We start from the raw sequence: 18,086 nt of genomic DNA, 5'->3' as shown, positions 1-18,086 counted from the left end.
TTGTTGATTCATAATGAGCTTCGGCAACCACAGAAGCGAATAAACACGAAGCAATTCAAGTTAATGATATCAGTGGACAAGTATTCTTCTAACAGAAATCACATTTTAAATATAAAGTTGTTTAAAATGTTCAGGTTTTACTGTGTTTTCTACGGTTACTTGTAAACAAAAGAAGGTAACAAAAATTAAAACTGCTATTATTTCTCGTAAAGTAGAGATTATGAATCAGACTATTCCTTTCACAACAACTTAGTTTAATCACCTTATTTGGAGGGAATTCCCCTTCGTCTGAGCTCACGAGCGACTGCGTTCGCTTTGGTGCTCTCAGAGGGTCAAAGCACTCCGCCTAATGGGGAAAAATAATTGAAGTCATTTTTTGAAAAGGTTATTCCCCGTGGAGAGACGCAAAGAGAATTGTTTGGACACTTCTGCGCTAAAAACTTTGTCAAAGTAAAATTATAACTAACAATGCAACGTTCAGAACAACCGTATAAACATAACAAGAATAATTCTTCTCACTTGTGATGTCAAAAAAACTTGTTCCAATTCGCCGCCGCTAGAAGGCGTAAGCATTCCACCCAAGAAGTTAGACTCACTTGGCAGACGACTACCGGTTGAGACAGTCACGTGATTACGCGTCATGCCTGAATGAGCTGCAGATGAATAATGATATCGGTCATAAGGTCCAGATGTGCCAGGACTTCTCAACTATATGTCGTGACCTCAAACGGGATCGCAAATCGTTAGTTTAGGGTTGCCAAACAAATCAAAAGTTGGCCCACAGTGGGTAGTTTACAATCTGCTCACCAAGGGATCACAAAAAATTTTTTTAACATACATGCTCACAAAAACTACCCGTTTAAAAAAACGCAAACAATAGATTGATTTTTTTAACATTATCACACTGACTAGGTGGCTAATGTTAAGGCTTTCTGATTCGAAACTACAGCAGTTAGTTTTTCAGATTTTTTTTATAAACCTTGCACTTGGACTATATTTAATAAATATTACTATGCTTGGACCTTGTGCTTTAAAACCGATTTCAAATTTTTCTGACTTACCGAATACTTCTGGAAAGAAGTGCACTGTCGGGTTGCTGTAATCATGGACAGTTTTGAAATGAACACTGTCTTGTCGTTTCAGTGGGGGCCCGTTCAGACCAGTTGTTGAGGTGGTGCATTGCAGTGGTGGAGTGGCGTTGGGAGATCGAATGATAGGTTTTATGTCCACAGGGGATAAGCAAACGTTTTGTTGTGTCATAGAAGCCCCTGAAAAAATAGTCAAATGATAAAAAAAGTCCTATTATGAAAAAGATGAAGAAATTTTGATAAGAAATAATTAGTATTTTTCACAGATAAGCAAAAATGAATGAATAAGTTTCATTCTCAGTCTTCTCAAAAACAACATATTTTTGCTCAAGCATCAAAACAAACTCAGTTTTACTGTCTGTTGAATCAGGTAAATCGTTTTTTTGGCCAATGTTTGCTTGATGCATCAAGCAATAAGTTACAAATTTGTTGTGGCAGTTTCCAATATTTTTCCGAAAGTTCTGCAGGACACTTGCAATTCTTAGGTTTACAAACTTTTGTTGTCGTATATTAATAATACTTTTGTTAATACGCTTATACTACAGTAGATTTATCAACAGTAAAAATATTTTGAAATTTTTCAAAAACGTATTTTTAAAATTGATAAACTATGTCACAATGATGCCCCACGCGTGTTAATTACGAAGACAATACCTTTGGGAACATTCTTTTGTTTTTTCTTCAGAGCTTTTCTTTCTTCGTCTCTAATTTTACGCTCAGCGCCCTACAAAACGTAATCATTGTTAATAACTCATTGTGATGGCTGTTTTACTTATCATGACCTTATATGTGCTGATGCACCTGGCAACACTGGAGCAGGAAGACTACGCAGTGCCAGTAACTAACGGCGATAATAATAGCTGTAATACATGGTCATTAGCTGTCTAAGTGACATCTATTAAGAACTTTACTATGAGAATGCAACATGACTTTGGTGTTAAAGTGAACTCGTGAACAGTTTAACGTCAAGGACTTCCGCTAATTAAGTGCTAACTGTTTTAATTATAAAAGGTGAGAAATCAACATTTTGAAGCCGGCTCGTGGACGACAACTGAGAATCAGGCCTTGAAACGGAAACCTCAAGTGGAAACGCTGTTCTGGTATGTGGGCTGCTGGTCGTTTCATATTTAGCAGATTGCCATATTAAGTCTTTGATTGGCTTGCAAGACCATCTCGTTTCGCAAAAGCTAAGCAGAGAAATGACAAGCCACTTTCGAACAATCAGAGCCTGCCATGGAAGTTGTGGAAATATGCGATAACAATATTCCAAGATTCTTGTTGCGCCTACTCATGTTCTTGATTTAGTTTTTACCTCAATTTCTTAACAACAAAAAAGCCTGATTTGCATTGCAAAGAGTAAAAAGGTTGCTAAATATAAGTAAAAACCAATTATCATGTTCTTGAACTAAGTCACTGTTTTCGTTTCAGTGGATGGAAGACAAAGAGATAACTGCATGTACCCGTCCTTTGAAATTACTTATGCATTAAAAGTAACTTAGTTCATAATTTTTTGTCTTGTATTTAATATCGAAAATGTGACTAGGCCTATTTATTAAATTTTAAGTATGATTTTCAATGAAGCAAACTGTTAATATACCATCGACTGTACTTTACCTTGTCGCAAAATACTTTTAGCTGACAGACCCCCCTGTGGTCAGGGGGTCCGGATTTTCGGTTGTCAAGATAAGTGTCTATTTGAATAAGTAGTGGAAGACCCTGAAATAAAATTTAGATATTCATTTTTTTTTATTTTAAGATTAAAACTGTTTAGTTTAAGTAGTGGAAGACAAGCTATAAACTTGACAGAGAATCACATTGGTTTGTTTCAAATTTGTAGCCTAATGTAGAAACGTTTTTGCGCCAAAAAAAAATGCATCGCATCTTTTGAACAAATACTTTTCGTAAATTCCCACTAAAACACGTAAATTAGACCATGATTCTTAGTCTCGTATTCAGCTATTGAAAACCACAAAAAATACAACAATTTTTTCAGGTAGTTAATAAACGCTTGTTCAGTGATAATATTTTTTCAATATTATTTATCGCAATTAAGATTCTTGACAAGGTATCGACGGAAGTTTTAGAATTGCAAGTCACCAGTTTATACCTCAGCAAAGCGACTTAAAATGTTTTGAACAAGAATTGTTTAAGGGAAAAACAGGTCGAAAACATCTTCATGGGCCAATTAATAAAAAATGTCAGATTACCAGCAAAACTGTGGTGTACTTTCCTCGAAGCTGTACCCGACATAACTGATATGACATTTTGAACATTCATGTTCAATGCTATTTTAAGTCGAGAGAATGTCTCATCGAACAAAGGATTTTGCATCGGATAAACACGATGGTGTTGTGTTTCATAACAAAGCCTATTCACGTTCATCTATAATCAGATTATAAAATCTTTAATCAAAATCCGATCGCCCGATCAGGAAAAACAACCAAAAATTGCCAACGAAACCGAAGCTTTAACAACTTATGTTGAAATTGATTGTGCAAAACTGTAGACAGCTGTTACCGAGGGTGGGTAAGTTTTTGAGTCCATTGTGATTGCATTCACTCCATGATTAGGTACGCTTAGTACCAGAGGGCATTTTTGCTTAATTAAATTGCTTCATTGATTGTGGCGGCCATTTCTAACACAAACAATTTGTGGATATTTTTTGTCGCAGCCAGGCTTATGTCCGGTAGTTGAAGATTTAGATTAAGTGGACGAAAATGCAATGAATCCAATCTTCGTGTCCACCTTCAGGCATGCCTGTGTCCTGCCATGTTCTCAAGCGGTGTCGAACCGGTGCCCTTTCGAGTGCTGTACTAAGACTCTCACCACAAAGCTATGCAGCCGAATTAGTGGTGAACCGCTGTCTGTTAGCATATGTTGTCTTGCTAACACCAGTTTTAATCAAGGACTCTGACAATCAACTTTCAACATGTTACTTACTTTTATTCCCTTCTGTGCGCTGAAGTCGGTGCTGAGACAATTACAGCTGACATAAATTTTAGCAATGTCGCTCGTGTCCCAATTGAACCGAATTGCATTGTGGGAGAATTCATCGATATTGCTGATCATGCAGCTTTCTTTGTAGTCGGCTGAACAAACCAAAAGTTTAACTTTAAGCAATGCAGTCAATTCTTCCTTATCGCAACAAGAAGATGCACTTTTACTGGACGTTGTCAATATTTAAACTCGCCAAAGAACAATGCTTTCCTTTACAGCAGTAGTTACATTTTCTAACGACCCATTTAAGGGCGTTTACAATTTTTTCCCCAATGTATGATGATAGTAATAAATCATCACGATACTACTGTGTGGCCCCAGGTTGGGTGAAGAAAAAGCTTTTAAAGGGTCTGAAACTTGGTCCTTTTCTCTAAACTTAAAAGGATACTCTTGACGATGATTGTTGAGTGTTGAGCTAGTCAGAAGCAGTGTGGAGTTATTAGTTTTTTTCCTGTTGATAAATTTAATATTGAACAATTGTATTTTGCTTAGATATAGATAAAATTACTGGATATTATTCCTGAAGTGGACATCTTGTGATGTCGAAAACGTTCGAAATTTGTTTCAAGGTAGTTTTTTTGTAAATGTTGCTATAATAAACTTAAATATGTTAAATGTGATTAAGTTACTTGGCTTCGTATGCCTATGGTTCAACTAGACAAACTCTCTACCGAAGCTCTATCACTCCTCAATAAAAATATTTTTTGTCAATATTTTTTGTAATAACAATACTTTTTATCTGGATTCTGAATATGCTAAAGTTTTTACTCTGCTCAGTGGCTTTGTTTGCAAAACTTATTTAGAAATAAAGTACTGTGGAATTTTTTCAATAAAAAAGTTGCTAAAAAATTTTGTCTTGTGCTACAATCGTTATGAACCCTTGCTACCATCGATTTCAACTTCCTTCACTAAATGTTTAAAACTAAAACAGAAACAGCTACATTTAAATTTGCAAAAACAGCTGAATAGATACAGCATCATGATTCATGAAAACCATATAAAGACTGGGAGAGGGAAAATTTGCTTTTCTCTTAAAAAATTGATGTATAAAAACTACCGTTTACTGTCGTGTAAGCGGAGAAAACTTTTTCTCTCAACATTGAGAAAATTCTAAGTTTAACTAGTCTAAATTCTAAGTCTAACTAGTCTAAATTCTAAGTTTAACTAGTCTAAATTCTAAGTCTAACTAGTCTAAATTCTAAGTCTAACTAGTCTAAATTCTAAGTCTAACTAGTCTAAATTCTAAGTCTAACTAGTCTAAATTCTAAGTCTAACTAGTCTAAATTCTAAGTCTAACTAGTCTAAATTCTAAGTCTAACTAGTCTAAATTCTAAGTCTAACTAGTCTAAATTCTAAGTCTAACTAGTCTAAATTCTAAGTCTAACTAGTTTAAATTCTAAGTCTAACTAGTATAAATTCTAAGTCTAACTAGTCTAAAATCTAAGTCTAACTAGTCTAAATTCTAAGTCTAACTAGTCTAAATTCTAAGTCTAACTAGTCTAAATTCTAAGTCTAACTAGTCTAAATTCTAAGTCTAACTAGTCTAAATTCTAAGTCTAACTAGTCTAAATTCTAAGTCTAACTAGTCTAAATTCTAAGTCTAACTAGTCTAAATTCTAAGTCTAACTAGTCTAAATTCTAAGTCTAACTAGTCTAAATTCTAAGTCTAACTAGTCTAAATTCTACGTCTAACTAATCAGACTTGGAAGTTTCTCAATGTTGAGAGAAAAAGTTTTGTTAAAAAATTTGTAAACAAAATTTGAAACGTTTGATGAGCCGTTTCATTACATTGAGTGATCCAAATAAATAATATTGAATATTTAGAAACTTGTTTGTATTGTTTGAAAGCAACTTTTTCGTTGAAATATATCTCAGACCCACCTATGTCAATGATCCTTTGTTTAGCTGTGTGCTGCCGGGCGTGCCAGTATTTCCAGTGACGTAATTGTTCTTCTTCTGGCTTGGCATCTCCAAAGACAATTTGAACGACGCTCTGCAATTGTGTCGTCACAAACGTAAATCTGTTGCTTTGATCGCGAGACGCGCCCAGAGTTGGAGCGCTAAGCAGCTCATGACAAGATATAAATATCAGGTGCAATAAATACTTGAACGACTTCGTCTGAGTTCATATCTTACGCTTTTTAATTATATCTATTGCAACAACGAAATTAAGAGGTTTCAATCTTTTTCACAAAAGTGACCGCAAGTGATGGCATGCTTTGAAATGAAATTAATAAATAACAAATTTTATTTTTTTCACTTCACAGTATGCGCTATCATGCGACACTTTTATAAACAACCCTGAAACAACCAACCAACAGTCCCAGACAGCAAAATCCGTCGTTTTTACGTTGATTCAAAGTTTGATTTGCTTTCTGTATAACGATACTATAGAAAGTCGTACATTTCCAAATATAACATAGGGCATCTGCAGAAGACTCACCGTCACTCTCGATGCAGCTTGACCCGAACAGTCGCGGAGGGATATGCAGTAGAACTGACCTAAACATTCAAAGGTTTACAATGCGGTAGGTATAAGGACATATCGTAAGACAACCAGGGTATTGTACATGCAGAGTAAAACTTCATTTTCCTTTTCTATTTTTTATGCTGTCTCAAGCTCTTTTATCGGCTGGGTGAGACAGTAAAAGAAGACAAATAATCTCATTAAAAAATCCCAGTCAAATTATTAGCATCAGTCTATAGCAAATAGGGCCCGGGGGGCTAAGAGGATAACTTAGGCCTTGTGCCTTAAACAAATCACTTCAAAAAAATATGGCTCCAAAGAATTGTGCAATATTTTCTTTGTTTGCGGGCACACTAAAATGATCCGGGGCCCGGATCGAAAAGTATCCTCTACACCTCCCTATTAACGATGCTGCATGGGGCAGTAGGCTATTTTAAAGAAGCCATAGCGACGAACATAACACGAAGGAGGATTGGATGACCAGTGATCGCTCATCACAATAAAAATTCGTCACCTTTGTTGATGTAGGACATTGTTGGTTCTCCTTCCTTTTGCTTCAAGGACTTTGGTGCCTCCATTGTGTATTCGAACATGTCACTGCAAATATATTCACGTTTTTACTTGCAGCCATTGACTTAACAACCTGTCATGATATAAAATTTATCATCTTGATTTCACATTAGTTCTGGAAAGTAATGAAAAGATCACTCAGTCAGATGAAAAGTAAATGTCGTTGGGATTGGCTCCAACTTGTGTCCGAGCATTGGTTTTGTCTCTAAGTTGTCGGCTGTGGCGTTGGATGTTGTTGTCGGATGTGGCTTTGGAAGCCCAGTCCGTGGCTAAAATGCGTCATAATCAAAGGTGGGCAGTAACTAGTTACAAAAGTAACTAGTTACTTTTTGAGTAACTGTAACGGTAACTTCGTTACTATTTTCCAAAAGTAACGAAACGCGGTAACTAGTTCCTATTTTAACACTTTTTCAACAGTTACAGTTACAAGTTACTTTTGCATGGAAATTTCAGTTTCTAATTGCCGTTTATTTCTCAGCACGTGTTTGTGTCTTGCTTTGTGCGTCTTTGCTGCGCTTTGCGCAATAATGCATTTTTCTCGCAGCTGTGTCGGCACAATACTGCGCATGCGCGGTTCTACTTTAGTTTTGTAGTCTTGTGGAACAGGGTTGCCATATTGGCGAATTTATCGCCAAAATCCAGAAATCTGGCGATTTTTTAAGACGTTTGGCTTAATATTTATGATTTGGCTCTTTTTTGGCGATTTTTGATAACTGATTTGGCTAAATTAATTGTTTTTGGCGATTAATCAATATGTACCAAAGACAGGCAAGACACAACAATACAACAGGGTTGAGCATTATAACAATATATTTTACATATTTAGCCTACAAATAGTTTAACAGTCAAACGTTTTCGGTTTAACTTAAGCCCTCATCAGGAACCTGAAAATATTTATAAAAATGCAGTAAATTTCAACTTCTTAAAGGTATAACTATAACCAACTGACTATAAGCATCAAGAAACACGCAACGATTAAAAGCAATTTCTTGATGGTTATAGTCAGTTAGTTAGATACCTTTAAGAAGTTGAAATTTATTGCATTTGGTGTAACGCTTGCAATGCCTCTAAAAAGATTGTCTGACATCAAAACCAGCAACAGCATTGCTGTTTGCTTGCCGTTGGTGGACGTTCTTGTGGAAGCAATACAAACTAGATTTAGTCATTGGTTCGAGGACAGCGACTTTCAGCTTGCGACTGCATTCCACCCACAATTTAGACATCTGTGTTTAATGCCTGACAATTAAGCGACACTGCTGAATTGAAGACCAAAATAAAACAGAGCATGCTTCAAGCAATTGAAGAAGCAAACTGCTCTGCTGAAGAAGGGAGTAGCAGCGACACTGAAGTGGATGGTGGTAGAGCCACGGAGGACTTTTTTGCACCACTTTACGCAAAAACCAAGATAAGAAAGCAATGCGCGTTGAATCTGTTACAGGAGTATTTGGAAGCGAACCCTGAGGACAAGTTAAGCGGATCCAGATTCACAATCGGACCGATGAAAAAACTGTTTTAAAAACATAACACTCCCATTCCGTCAAGTGCTGCAGTGGAAATTCACTTGTTCATCACCAGACTTTATTCATTCATCCCCGACGCCTACACACGCCCCATCGGCCTGACACTACCAAGACAGGCATGGGTGCGCCTCAACCGTTTCGTCGGGCTTTTCCGCTCAACCATGCATCAATGGGAAATGGCCTCTTCCTCCTCCTGTGAATGTGGTGCCGAGGAATAGACCGCAGACCACATCATTGATTGATTGAATCTTTATCCTCGGACTTGGAAAGCTTCTTGCAGAGCTTAACCCTGGCAGTTTCGCAATACTTGTACACTAAAGGCTTTAAATCACTGACGCAGGCCCGGTCACCGAGATTGACAGAGTGAAGTTTCCGATTTTTGAAGTCTTGTTGCCAGGGAATTATTTCATCCATTAGATGACGCTAAATGGAGAGCAGTCCTTAACGTGCGTTGCTCAAACGCACGCCCTGAGAGTCGAACCAGCGCCGCTTGATCTTGAAGCTTCTTCGTTTCAGAAGTGACGCGCTAACCAATTGAACTATCGGAGCGGACATTATCAATGACTGTACCATTTTCAAGCCACCTAACGGAGTGGAAGGTCTGCGTGTCATGGATGATGAAACCAAAGAGTGGCTGCTCTATAGTAGCCTTCCAGTGCAGTCCGGGAGCATCGTGAATCTGGGGTGGTAAAAGAATAGACCCTCGGCCCCAGAGGCTCACACGACGACGACGATTGGGCAAGGACATTTTAAAGCCCAAAAGGGCAGGCTTAAGTGATAAGCACTTTGAAATGCTTGTATTTCTCAAAGGAAATAAACATATAAGTCACTGAGTAACTTTTTTAAATAAAACATTGTTGGTTTTGTATTTGTGCTGTTATGCTAGCATGGATGGCTCTAACACTATGTATCAAACATTGCGGTTAAACTGGACTTGCATGCAGAGCTGGCCAGGTGCAGAATTTTATATTCAGATTTGTGAGTAACTGAAAGTAACTAGTAACTGTAACTAGTAACGGTAACTAGTTACTTTTTAAAATCGATAACTGTAACGGTAACTCAGTTACTATTTTGGTCAAGTTACTGTAACTGTAACTCAGTTACTTTCGAAAGTAACTTTGCCCACCTCTGGTCATAATGCAAATCGTTTCGAGCTCCATGACACGAAACTTGAACAAACAGAAAGGTAAAGTTGAAAATCCAATGCTTGTGTTTGATCTATGCGCCTCTATTCTGTAGAGGTCAAGAAGGATGCATTATAGTCATCGTCAGCTCCAGCTCGTGTCCGAGCACTAATTTCGTCTCCAAGTTGTCGGCTTTGTTTTGGATGTTGATGTCGGTGTCTATGGAGGCCCAGTCTGTGGGGAAATAGATGTGGGCAAAAGTAACATTGCATTCAAGGACGTGGATTGTTTAATTTTTCTTTTGGTCTTGGCTGCATCAATCAAGATACCAAAAATCATTCTGCAAGGAGCTCTTCATCCCGGCTTGCACAAACTCACGTATGCGCTCAGAAGATGTGTATTAAAATGGAAAGCAAAACCTCAGCAAACCAAATTAAGTTAAAAGTGTAAAAAGACAAAGTTGAATTGGATCGACATACCATTAGAATAACTGACATTCGATGTTAAGCTCATTGTGTCATAAACGTTTGCAGCTGCTGCAATTAATGCAGAACTTAGAATATCGTTGAAGAAAACATTTTGATTTTAGCAACACAAGCGTTCCCGCCGCACTTTGTAGAACGTAGAAAGTCGGGCATGCAAAGCCTTGCAAATACTTTCGATCAACATAAATTCTTGTTGTGATCATAACCAAGTAGAAACAAACAGCCATTGTTTTGCCATTGTCTGCGGTCTTCATCTATATAACTCAAGACGAGTGGTTTTTAGATCAATCACGTTTTGAGGTTGGTTTCCACTCACGCCACTCTGGTACCATGTGTCGGTTTTTTAAGCTTAACTCTTTTGCACTTTTTGCTTTTTAGTTTAAAAATAAAGAGTTTTGTTTTCTTTTTACTCAGGTACCATGTGTCGGTTTTTTAAGCTTAACTCTTTTGCACTTTTTGCTTTTTAGTTTAAAAATAAAGAGTTTTGTTTTCTTTTCTGATAAGTAGGCTAAAGTACAAACCTAATTGTATAGTAGGCTTCGTTGTTCCAATGCAACCAAAATAAAAAAAAAATTGCTGTTGTTTTTTTCCAGCAATGTTTATATGATGAAACAAACAGCAGAGGCAAAATATAGCTTTCATCTTCAAACTTCTTACATCTTATTCTGCATTTACCTCCATACTCCTCAAACAAACACTCAGGCACTGCTAGAAGAGAAACTATAATTCTCAGAAGCGTCTAACTAAACTTTGGTCTTTAAAAATTGCCATGGTTTGTACGTCACCAAGAATTGCAACAAACAAAGTTGTTATAATCCGTTATTTTTACATTTTTTGTTTGTCGTATCCAGGCTTACACCCGGTGGTTGAAGATTTAGATTAAGTGGACGGGAAGGCAAGGAAGCCAATCTTCGTGTCCACCTTCAGGCATGCCTTCAAGTGTCCTGCCACAGACACAGCCGCATGCTCTTGAGTGGTGTCTACAGACGTTGAGTCAATGTAAAAATGACGGATTTTGCTATCTGGGATATTTGTACAAGTGGAAAATGTGGGGATTGTAGCAAACCGTATGTAACTATTAACCTTACCTTATAAAGTTATAGAAAGTCATTAAAGGTTTTGAAAATATAATTCTAGCTTGACTGTTAGTTTTTTCTTTCTTAGTCTTTATGCCCTTTTGCTCTTGCAAACTTTAGAGAATGCTAATTACAGTTTTGAAAAGAAAGCACGCATAAGCAAGCGTAAAAGCATCAATTACTTTTGTATAAACTTATAATTTTGTAAAAAAAAACAAAAAAAAACAGTAATGACACTGCACGTAATTATGCGGCATCGACTTAAACGTGTCTGTCCATACAGAAATGCTATAATTGTGGTGTAATTTTTACATTGTTTCGAAAAGATAGATCTTTTGTTTTCGTCTTAAGCATAAATGTGGTTGGAGCAAATGGCTGGAGACAAGTTATTAACATAAATATCAGGAGAGAGAGAAGAGAGGGAGAAAGAGGGAGAGATGTCTGTTTCCTTTGCCTTTCAAATACGAGTAGAAAAAGAACACAATTACACAAAAATAAGAATAAAGCAATATACAGCTCAGGCAGCACAGATCTAGCAGAGCAAAGTTGTTTTGTACAAATATGTTGCTGCATTGTATTGAGGTGGCCAAAGAGGCAAAGACCACCTTAAAATAAAAAAAGTATAAAGATGTACACGAAATTTTGCCTTTCAATTCCACCAATATGAAAATTAATAAGATTAATAAGTTTGTTTAAGTTTGAGGAATCTAGAATCCAAGATGGCATGGCATTAAAATTGTAAATTTGTGACACCGAAAAAAGTTGTGTCGCTCACGAAATTGTTGCATTGCTTTTGACGGAGATAACAACAAGACAATTGAGTTTGTTTCTCGACAGTCGAGTGTAGCAAGAATTGACAGTAATGGACACGTGTTTCACTCATGAGGCTGGGCTCATCAGTATCGCACCACTAATTCATGCTACATAGTTCTCAACGGCTGCTCTTGTCTGTCTCAACCGCTGCTACGACTCGTCTTTCACTATGAAATACTGCAGAGAGCGACCTAAAGAAAGTGCAAAAGTGCGTTGTTTTGACGTACAGTAATGTTAACTTTGATTGCTTACCCATAATTTTCGTTTGAAAGCAGCTCGACGTTCGTGGTGCAAGTGGATGATTGCTGAGTAGCGATCAGTTGTTGAGGTATCGTTGATTGTTGCAGCCAATTGTTCTCATGCTCTCCCACGCTGGTTCGAACAGAGGAAACCGATCTTTTTCTCTTCCCAAGCCCGGTTGCGGACGAGTATGTATATTTGCCTGAGTAGTCTCCAAAAGACAGATTCTGCAAGAAAAAAGCAATTTACATTTCTGCAGCTAACAAGATGGCAACTTGTGGCTTTGTAAACCATATTTTTTGCTGTCCCATCATAGCGCCAAATTAGCACCATCGTAAAAATCTTGAAAGTCAAAATCGACCGATAACAATGTTGGCCATTCTTCTTCGAAGATGACTGATAAATCTAAACTTGGCTGTCTTTTGCTCATCTAATAACTAAGGACACAAAGAAGCATCTTTTATAAAATGCAAATAACTGTCGGTGTTGAAACTATTAGTGGAAAGTAAACCAGTAACTTGTTGCAAGGCTGCAAAGTTTAGTCTACAAAACCCTATTGCAACTTTTGCTTTTTAATCTACACCAGATCCACCGCTTTGGATTTTAGGATTATACAACATTTTCTAATAAAAGTTAATCTATCAAGAACGGAATAAAGCTTTTCTCTTTGTACTGATACAATGGCACAAAATTGATTTGTTTATTGACTATGCAGAGGGGTACAAAGAAAAGACAACTTGCTTCATTAAAAATTGTAAACTGACATCAACAACATTGAGACTTGAAATTAGCAACAGTTGCAGTTTTATATTAATTTATATAAACAGTAAAAGTTTTCATGCAGCGTAAGAGCCGATGGTGCTATAAACAACGTTTGTTATATAAACTAATAGATAAACTATAAATAATCTCGCTATAATATATTTATAAATAATGTAGAGATATATTGTTTGTGTTTATTTAAACAAAATTACAGTGAATACTAAAATATAATAAAATTCAAAGAATAACTCGAGCGGTGTGGATAGAATTTATTGTTAAATACAGAAAATTCGAGCAAAATGGTTAGAATCATTGCTTAATCTGATCAACAAATAATAATGAGCCAAAAATGTAGAAACTGAATTCATGTTCAACAAACGTTTCGAAAACTAAAATGTTTGCATCAACAGCAGTGAAGATGAAGACAGTTTAGTTTTCAAAATGTTTGTTGAACATGAGTTTAGTATCTACATATTGGCACATTATTACTTTTTAAATAGAATTCTGTTAACTGCATTACAGCTTGCAACCCTTTACGGAATTGTTTTTTTTAAGTCTGTCTGTCTGTGCAAACAAATCTGTTTTGACATAAGAAGTTTAACATCTTGAAAAAAAAGGTAATTAACAGAAAAAAAGTAAACAGCAGTTCAAATGGCATTAAAATAAAGAAATTTAATGAAACATATAAAATATTACAGATGTTGATACAACACAAAATGCTATTAAGTTGCATGTGTCATTTCAAAATATGAAGTTTCATTGAAACTTTACCTCAAATTCGGCACTTAGCATTGGAATATCCTTCATTGCATGTTTAATTTATTAATTAGAGAATTGAAATTGGTTATCACCCAGAAACAATTTAAATTGCGTATACTTTAGCGTTGAGGCGTGCAACATGTGCGTTGAAGAAAATAAGTCATCCAATTAAAAAAAAAAATTCGGATTATATCTTTCTATGACTTTGGAACTTAAACGCCCCATAAGAACGTGATATGTCGTTGGTATATAATTTACAGCTACCTGCAATACAAAACAAAAGACAATTTTAACCAAACTCAATTGAACAATGCATAATCTTAACAAAAATGCGTTACAAAGAAATAAGTTGAAATTACAATTAGGACATGAAACTATTACATTGCAGCAAGAACTTTCGTTTAAACAAAAGATTGCCGGAGTCTCTGATATAAATTTCTTATTGCATCAAACTCATTTCACCAGTAAGCTTTAGTTTATCGCAAAACAGCTCCTGGATTAGAACATTGTTTGACGCAAAATAGGTCCATGCCGGCATTGAGAAAGTCAAATATTTTTGCAACATCAATCTGATGTTAATTAATTTCAAAGTTGCAGTGCAACAACAAGTCGTATGGCTTGCACCGAGTTATTATCATCCACAAAAGCACATGAACCCATCATCAGATATGATGGCCTGATTATAACAGATGATTATGCAACGTTTTTGGCACGTTAATTAAACATCTCTAAGAGTTTAATGTTTCAATGGCAAACGTTTAAGTCTCACCCACGCGAACATCACGCGTGATTGTCTCAGACTAAACATGTTCTCTCACGGTTTCTGCAGGGCCGAGACATCGCGAGCGAGCTCTATCAGCTCATGCGATGTTATCGTGGCTTGACAATGGATCGCGTTTGCAATCGCGATCATATGTTGTGTAACAATGGGACATTGCCAGGGGCTCTATCCACTTTTAGAATTCGGGGGGGTGATTTTTGGACAGTGGGCTAAAATCGTCATAGTCATTTCAACTTCTGGGGGGCTGCGCCCCCCAGACCCCCCATTGCAGCATCAGCTTCACTCTGATGGGAGCACAGGGGTTCCAAGTCATTTCACAAAGTATGTTTCGGAAAGGGCATTTTTGGGTAAGCAAACTGGTAGTCACTTAACAAGAAATAATTCTGCCACTGCAAATGAAAACTCGAACCAATCATAAACTACGTTTTCCATGATGTGAAAAAGGGCGAAAAGAAGATGATACAAAGCAAATCAAGTGCTGGATTTTCTGTCAGCTGGTTGGCATAGGGGTTAGGGTTAGAAAGTAGTCATTTCATTGACGTGGGTTCCATTCTCACAACTGCTATTGCTCTTTTTTCTTCTGTAATTACCAAATAAAGTTCAAAACAAGGATTAACTCTCTGGCTGAGTGCAATGCGAGAAAGGTCACAATTGGACGGTAGCCTCTTATAACATGTTCTGATTGGTTGGCGGTGTCATTCTAGTAATTTGCAGTGGCAGAATTTTTTCTTATTAAAGTGGCTACCAAGCAGACTAAGTTAAAACCAGAGATGTACGTATACGCCGCAAATTCTACGCCGCATGCTTGCAGCGTAAACTTTTTGTTTACGCTAACGCTTGCGGCCACATTTTTTTGGATAGTTGTCGCTTGAGGCTACGCCGTAAAGTTTTCGCGTTTTTTTAGCGCATAGCGTCAACGCATACTTTTTTTCGCTACAACACGCCAATACCTTCCAGCGCTGCAGTTGAAAGAATGTTTTCAATGGGCAAAGACATATTCGAACCAAAACACAGCAAAATTTCAGATGAACACTTTCAGATGCTTGTGTTTCTTCGTAGAAATTCAAAATAAAACTTGTTTGTTTCGAGTGGTTTATACCGTGTGAATGTTTGGCACCTAGCAAACAAAATTAGTTTACACTGGTGTATGCGCTGACGCTGACGCCGTCAACTTTTTTTACAAGTTACGTTGACGCATATACGGCGTATGATTTTTCGAACGTTTGTGTTTACGCTGACGGCGTCAATACTTTTCGTATGCGCTTACACCACTGGTTAAAACACAGTGTAAACGCCTGGCTCGTAGTTCAGGGTTGCCAAACCAAAAAATCTTATTAAAGTGAAATATATATTCATACTGAAAATTCATATTGAAAAAAATTTAAAATCTGCTAATAGCGAAAATATTTTTTTTCAAAATTTGATCAATAAAATATCACAAAACCTTTTCAAAGCCAAATGAGTGGGGGGGGTGATTTTGCATTGATCACCCCCCCACTCCAATTAGTGGGGGGGGGTGATCACCCCCCTCACCCCCCCTTGGATAGAGCCCATGGACATTGCAAATTGTTTGCGGGTCAAAATAGCATCACACCATCGGCGTCAGTGAATATGACAAAAAGACAGAAAAATTAACAAATTAATTTTTAATTAATAGCCTAATTTACAAATTAATTTTTGTATATCTTTCCAATCTTATTGAAACTTGAAGCAGCTTTTCAAAGCTCTTGTTTGCTAACTTATTTAGGAAGTTTAGTTGATTTGACGTCTGTAGACGTTGCATTTATGTCAAAAAGGCGGTATTTGCTAAGTGGGCAGTGCAAGAGATGCAGAGTGTAAAACACTCAACTGCGCATTTTGAACTGCTGATGTTGACGAGATAACTAGCCCCAAGCTGCCTTCAATACCCTTAGGATAATGGTATTAAGAGCCCAAAATGTAGATACTAAACTCATGTTTTCATTTATACCACTGAAGATGAAGACAGTATAGTTTTCGAAACGTTTGTTTGCTGAACATGAGTTTAGTATCTACATTTTGGGCTCTTTATTTTTTGATTAGACTAACCAGGCGTTCCAACCATTTTGCTCCTAAATTGGCACCTTGTTGAACCGTTGTTGCGGACAATCCAAGACGTTCATTGCAACATATTAAACGTCATCGTTTTGCAGTTATCGTAAGTGTTCCAACGTAAGTGTAAGTGTTCCAACGTAAGTGTAAGTGTTCCAACGTAAATGTAAGTGTTCCAACGTAAATGTAAGTGTTCCAACGTAAATGTAAGTGTTCCAACGTAAATGTAAGTGTTCCAACGTAAGTGTAAGTGTTCCAACGTAAGTGTAAGTGTTCCAACGTAAATGTAAGTGTTCCAACGTAAATGTAAGTGTTCCAACGTAAGTGTAAGTGTTCCAACGTAAGTGTAAGTGTTCCAACGTAAATGTAAGTGTTCCAACGTAAATGTAAGTGTTCCAACGTAAATGTAAGTGTTCCAACGTAAATGTAAGTGTTCCAACGTAAATGTAAGTGTTCCAACGTAAATGTAAGTGTTCCAACGTAAATGTAAGTGTTCCAACGTAAATGTAAGTGTTCCAACGTAAGTGTAAGTGTTCCAACGTAAGTGTAAGTGTTCCAACTTAAGTGTAAGTGTTCCAACGTAAATGTAAGTGTTCCAACGTAAGTGTAAGTGTTCCAACGATTTTGCGCCTAAGTGGTATCAACTTTATCAAAAGTTCAAACCTGATTGACATGTGGTGGAGAGTCCTTGGATTCTGAAAACGCGCTGTCAGGTGTTAATTGATTCCTCGTCATCTTTTCTATTCCATGGGATCTTTCTATGCTCACGTATTCACTCGAGGGAGCCTAGAAGGATAGAGCAGAATGTTTGAGACATCCGGGGAAAAACTAAACTAAAAAGTTGGTTATTTCCAAAACGTTTTACAAATGATCGAAATCAACACAACGAAGAAAAGAAATAGCAAAACATAGTTCAAAGTTGGATATAATTTTCTGCTTGTTACAAGAAATAGACTCCCTGTGAGAAAATCATTTTTTACATCGATTTCCAGCTCTCCAAACCTGGCAAGTACATCGGTTCAAAGTAAACAGGAGATTGTTAGTTTGCGTTTCAAATTTCTTGATTCGTTTTGCACCGTTGAGTGTCGTGGTATGTAAACAAAAAAGTAGCTTATTTACTCTCAGTTTTTGGACCGACTATGGCAATGCTGTTGTTCTAGCTTGTTAGTCAGCGCCTTTCACATTGATTCAATGTGTCTGGAGACGTTGAATCAATGTTAAAAAGGATCGACTTGCTCGCTGATTGGTTAGAAGATCGATCCCAGTCGTGTTGTGCAGGAAACCAAACGTCTCATGGTAATTGTAGCATCCTTGCGTTGCCCAAAGGACAAAAA

General features: G+C 37.0%; 1 protein-coding gene across 1 annotated transcript in view; it reads right to left on the bottom strand.

The window, feature by feature from the left end:
- LOC145785291 (grainyhead-like protein 2 homolog) overlaps positions 1 to 18,086 on the bottom strand; it is a 38,443-nt gene that overhangs the window by 6,245 nt on the left and 14,112 nt on the right. Inside the window, exons 6-16 of the mRNA XM_082596962.1 lie at positions 17,416 to 17,538; positions 12,393 to 12,607; positions 7,067 to 7,149; positions 6,529 to 6,587; positions 5,967 to 6,078; positions 4,029 to 4,177; positions 2,703 to 2,804; positions 1,743 to 1,812; positions 1,062 to 1,268; positions 520 to 653; positions 263 to 346 (exon numbers count right to left, since the gene is read on the bottom strand). Coding sequence (XP_082453088.1) covers positions 263 to 346; positions 520 to 653; positions 1,062 to 1,268; positions 1,743 to 1,812; positions 2,703 to 2,804; positions 4,029 to 4,177; positions 5,967 to 6,078; positions 6,529 to 6,587; positions 7,067 to 7,149; positions 12,393 to 12,607; positions 17,416 to 17,538 — 1,338 coding nt within the window. The remainder of the gene's footprint in view (positions 1 to 262; positions 347 to 519; positions 654 to 1,061; positions 1,269 to 1,742; positions 1,813 to 2,702; positions 2,805 to 4,028; positions 4,178 to 5,966; positions 6,079 to 6,528; positions 6,588 to 7,066; positions 7,150 to 12,392; positions 12,608 to 17,415; positions 17,539 to 18,086) is intronic.

Source organism: Aplidium turbinatum, chromosome 16 (assembly GCF_918807975.1).
Source record: "Aplidium turbinatum chromosome 16, kaAplTurb1.1, whole genome shotgun sequence".
In the NCBI taxonomy this organism is placed as follows: domain Eukaryota; kingdom Metazoa; phylum Chordata; class Ascidiacea; order Aplousobranchia; family Polyclinidae; genus Aplidium; species Aplidium turbinatum.
This window is presented reverse-complemented; position numbering and strand designations above follow the sequence as displayed.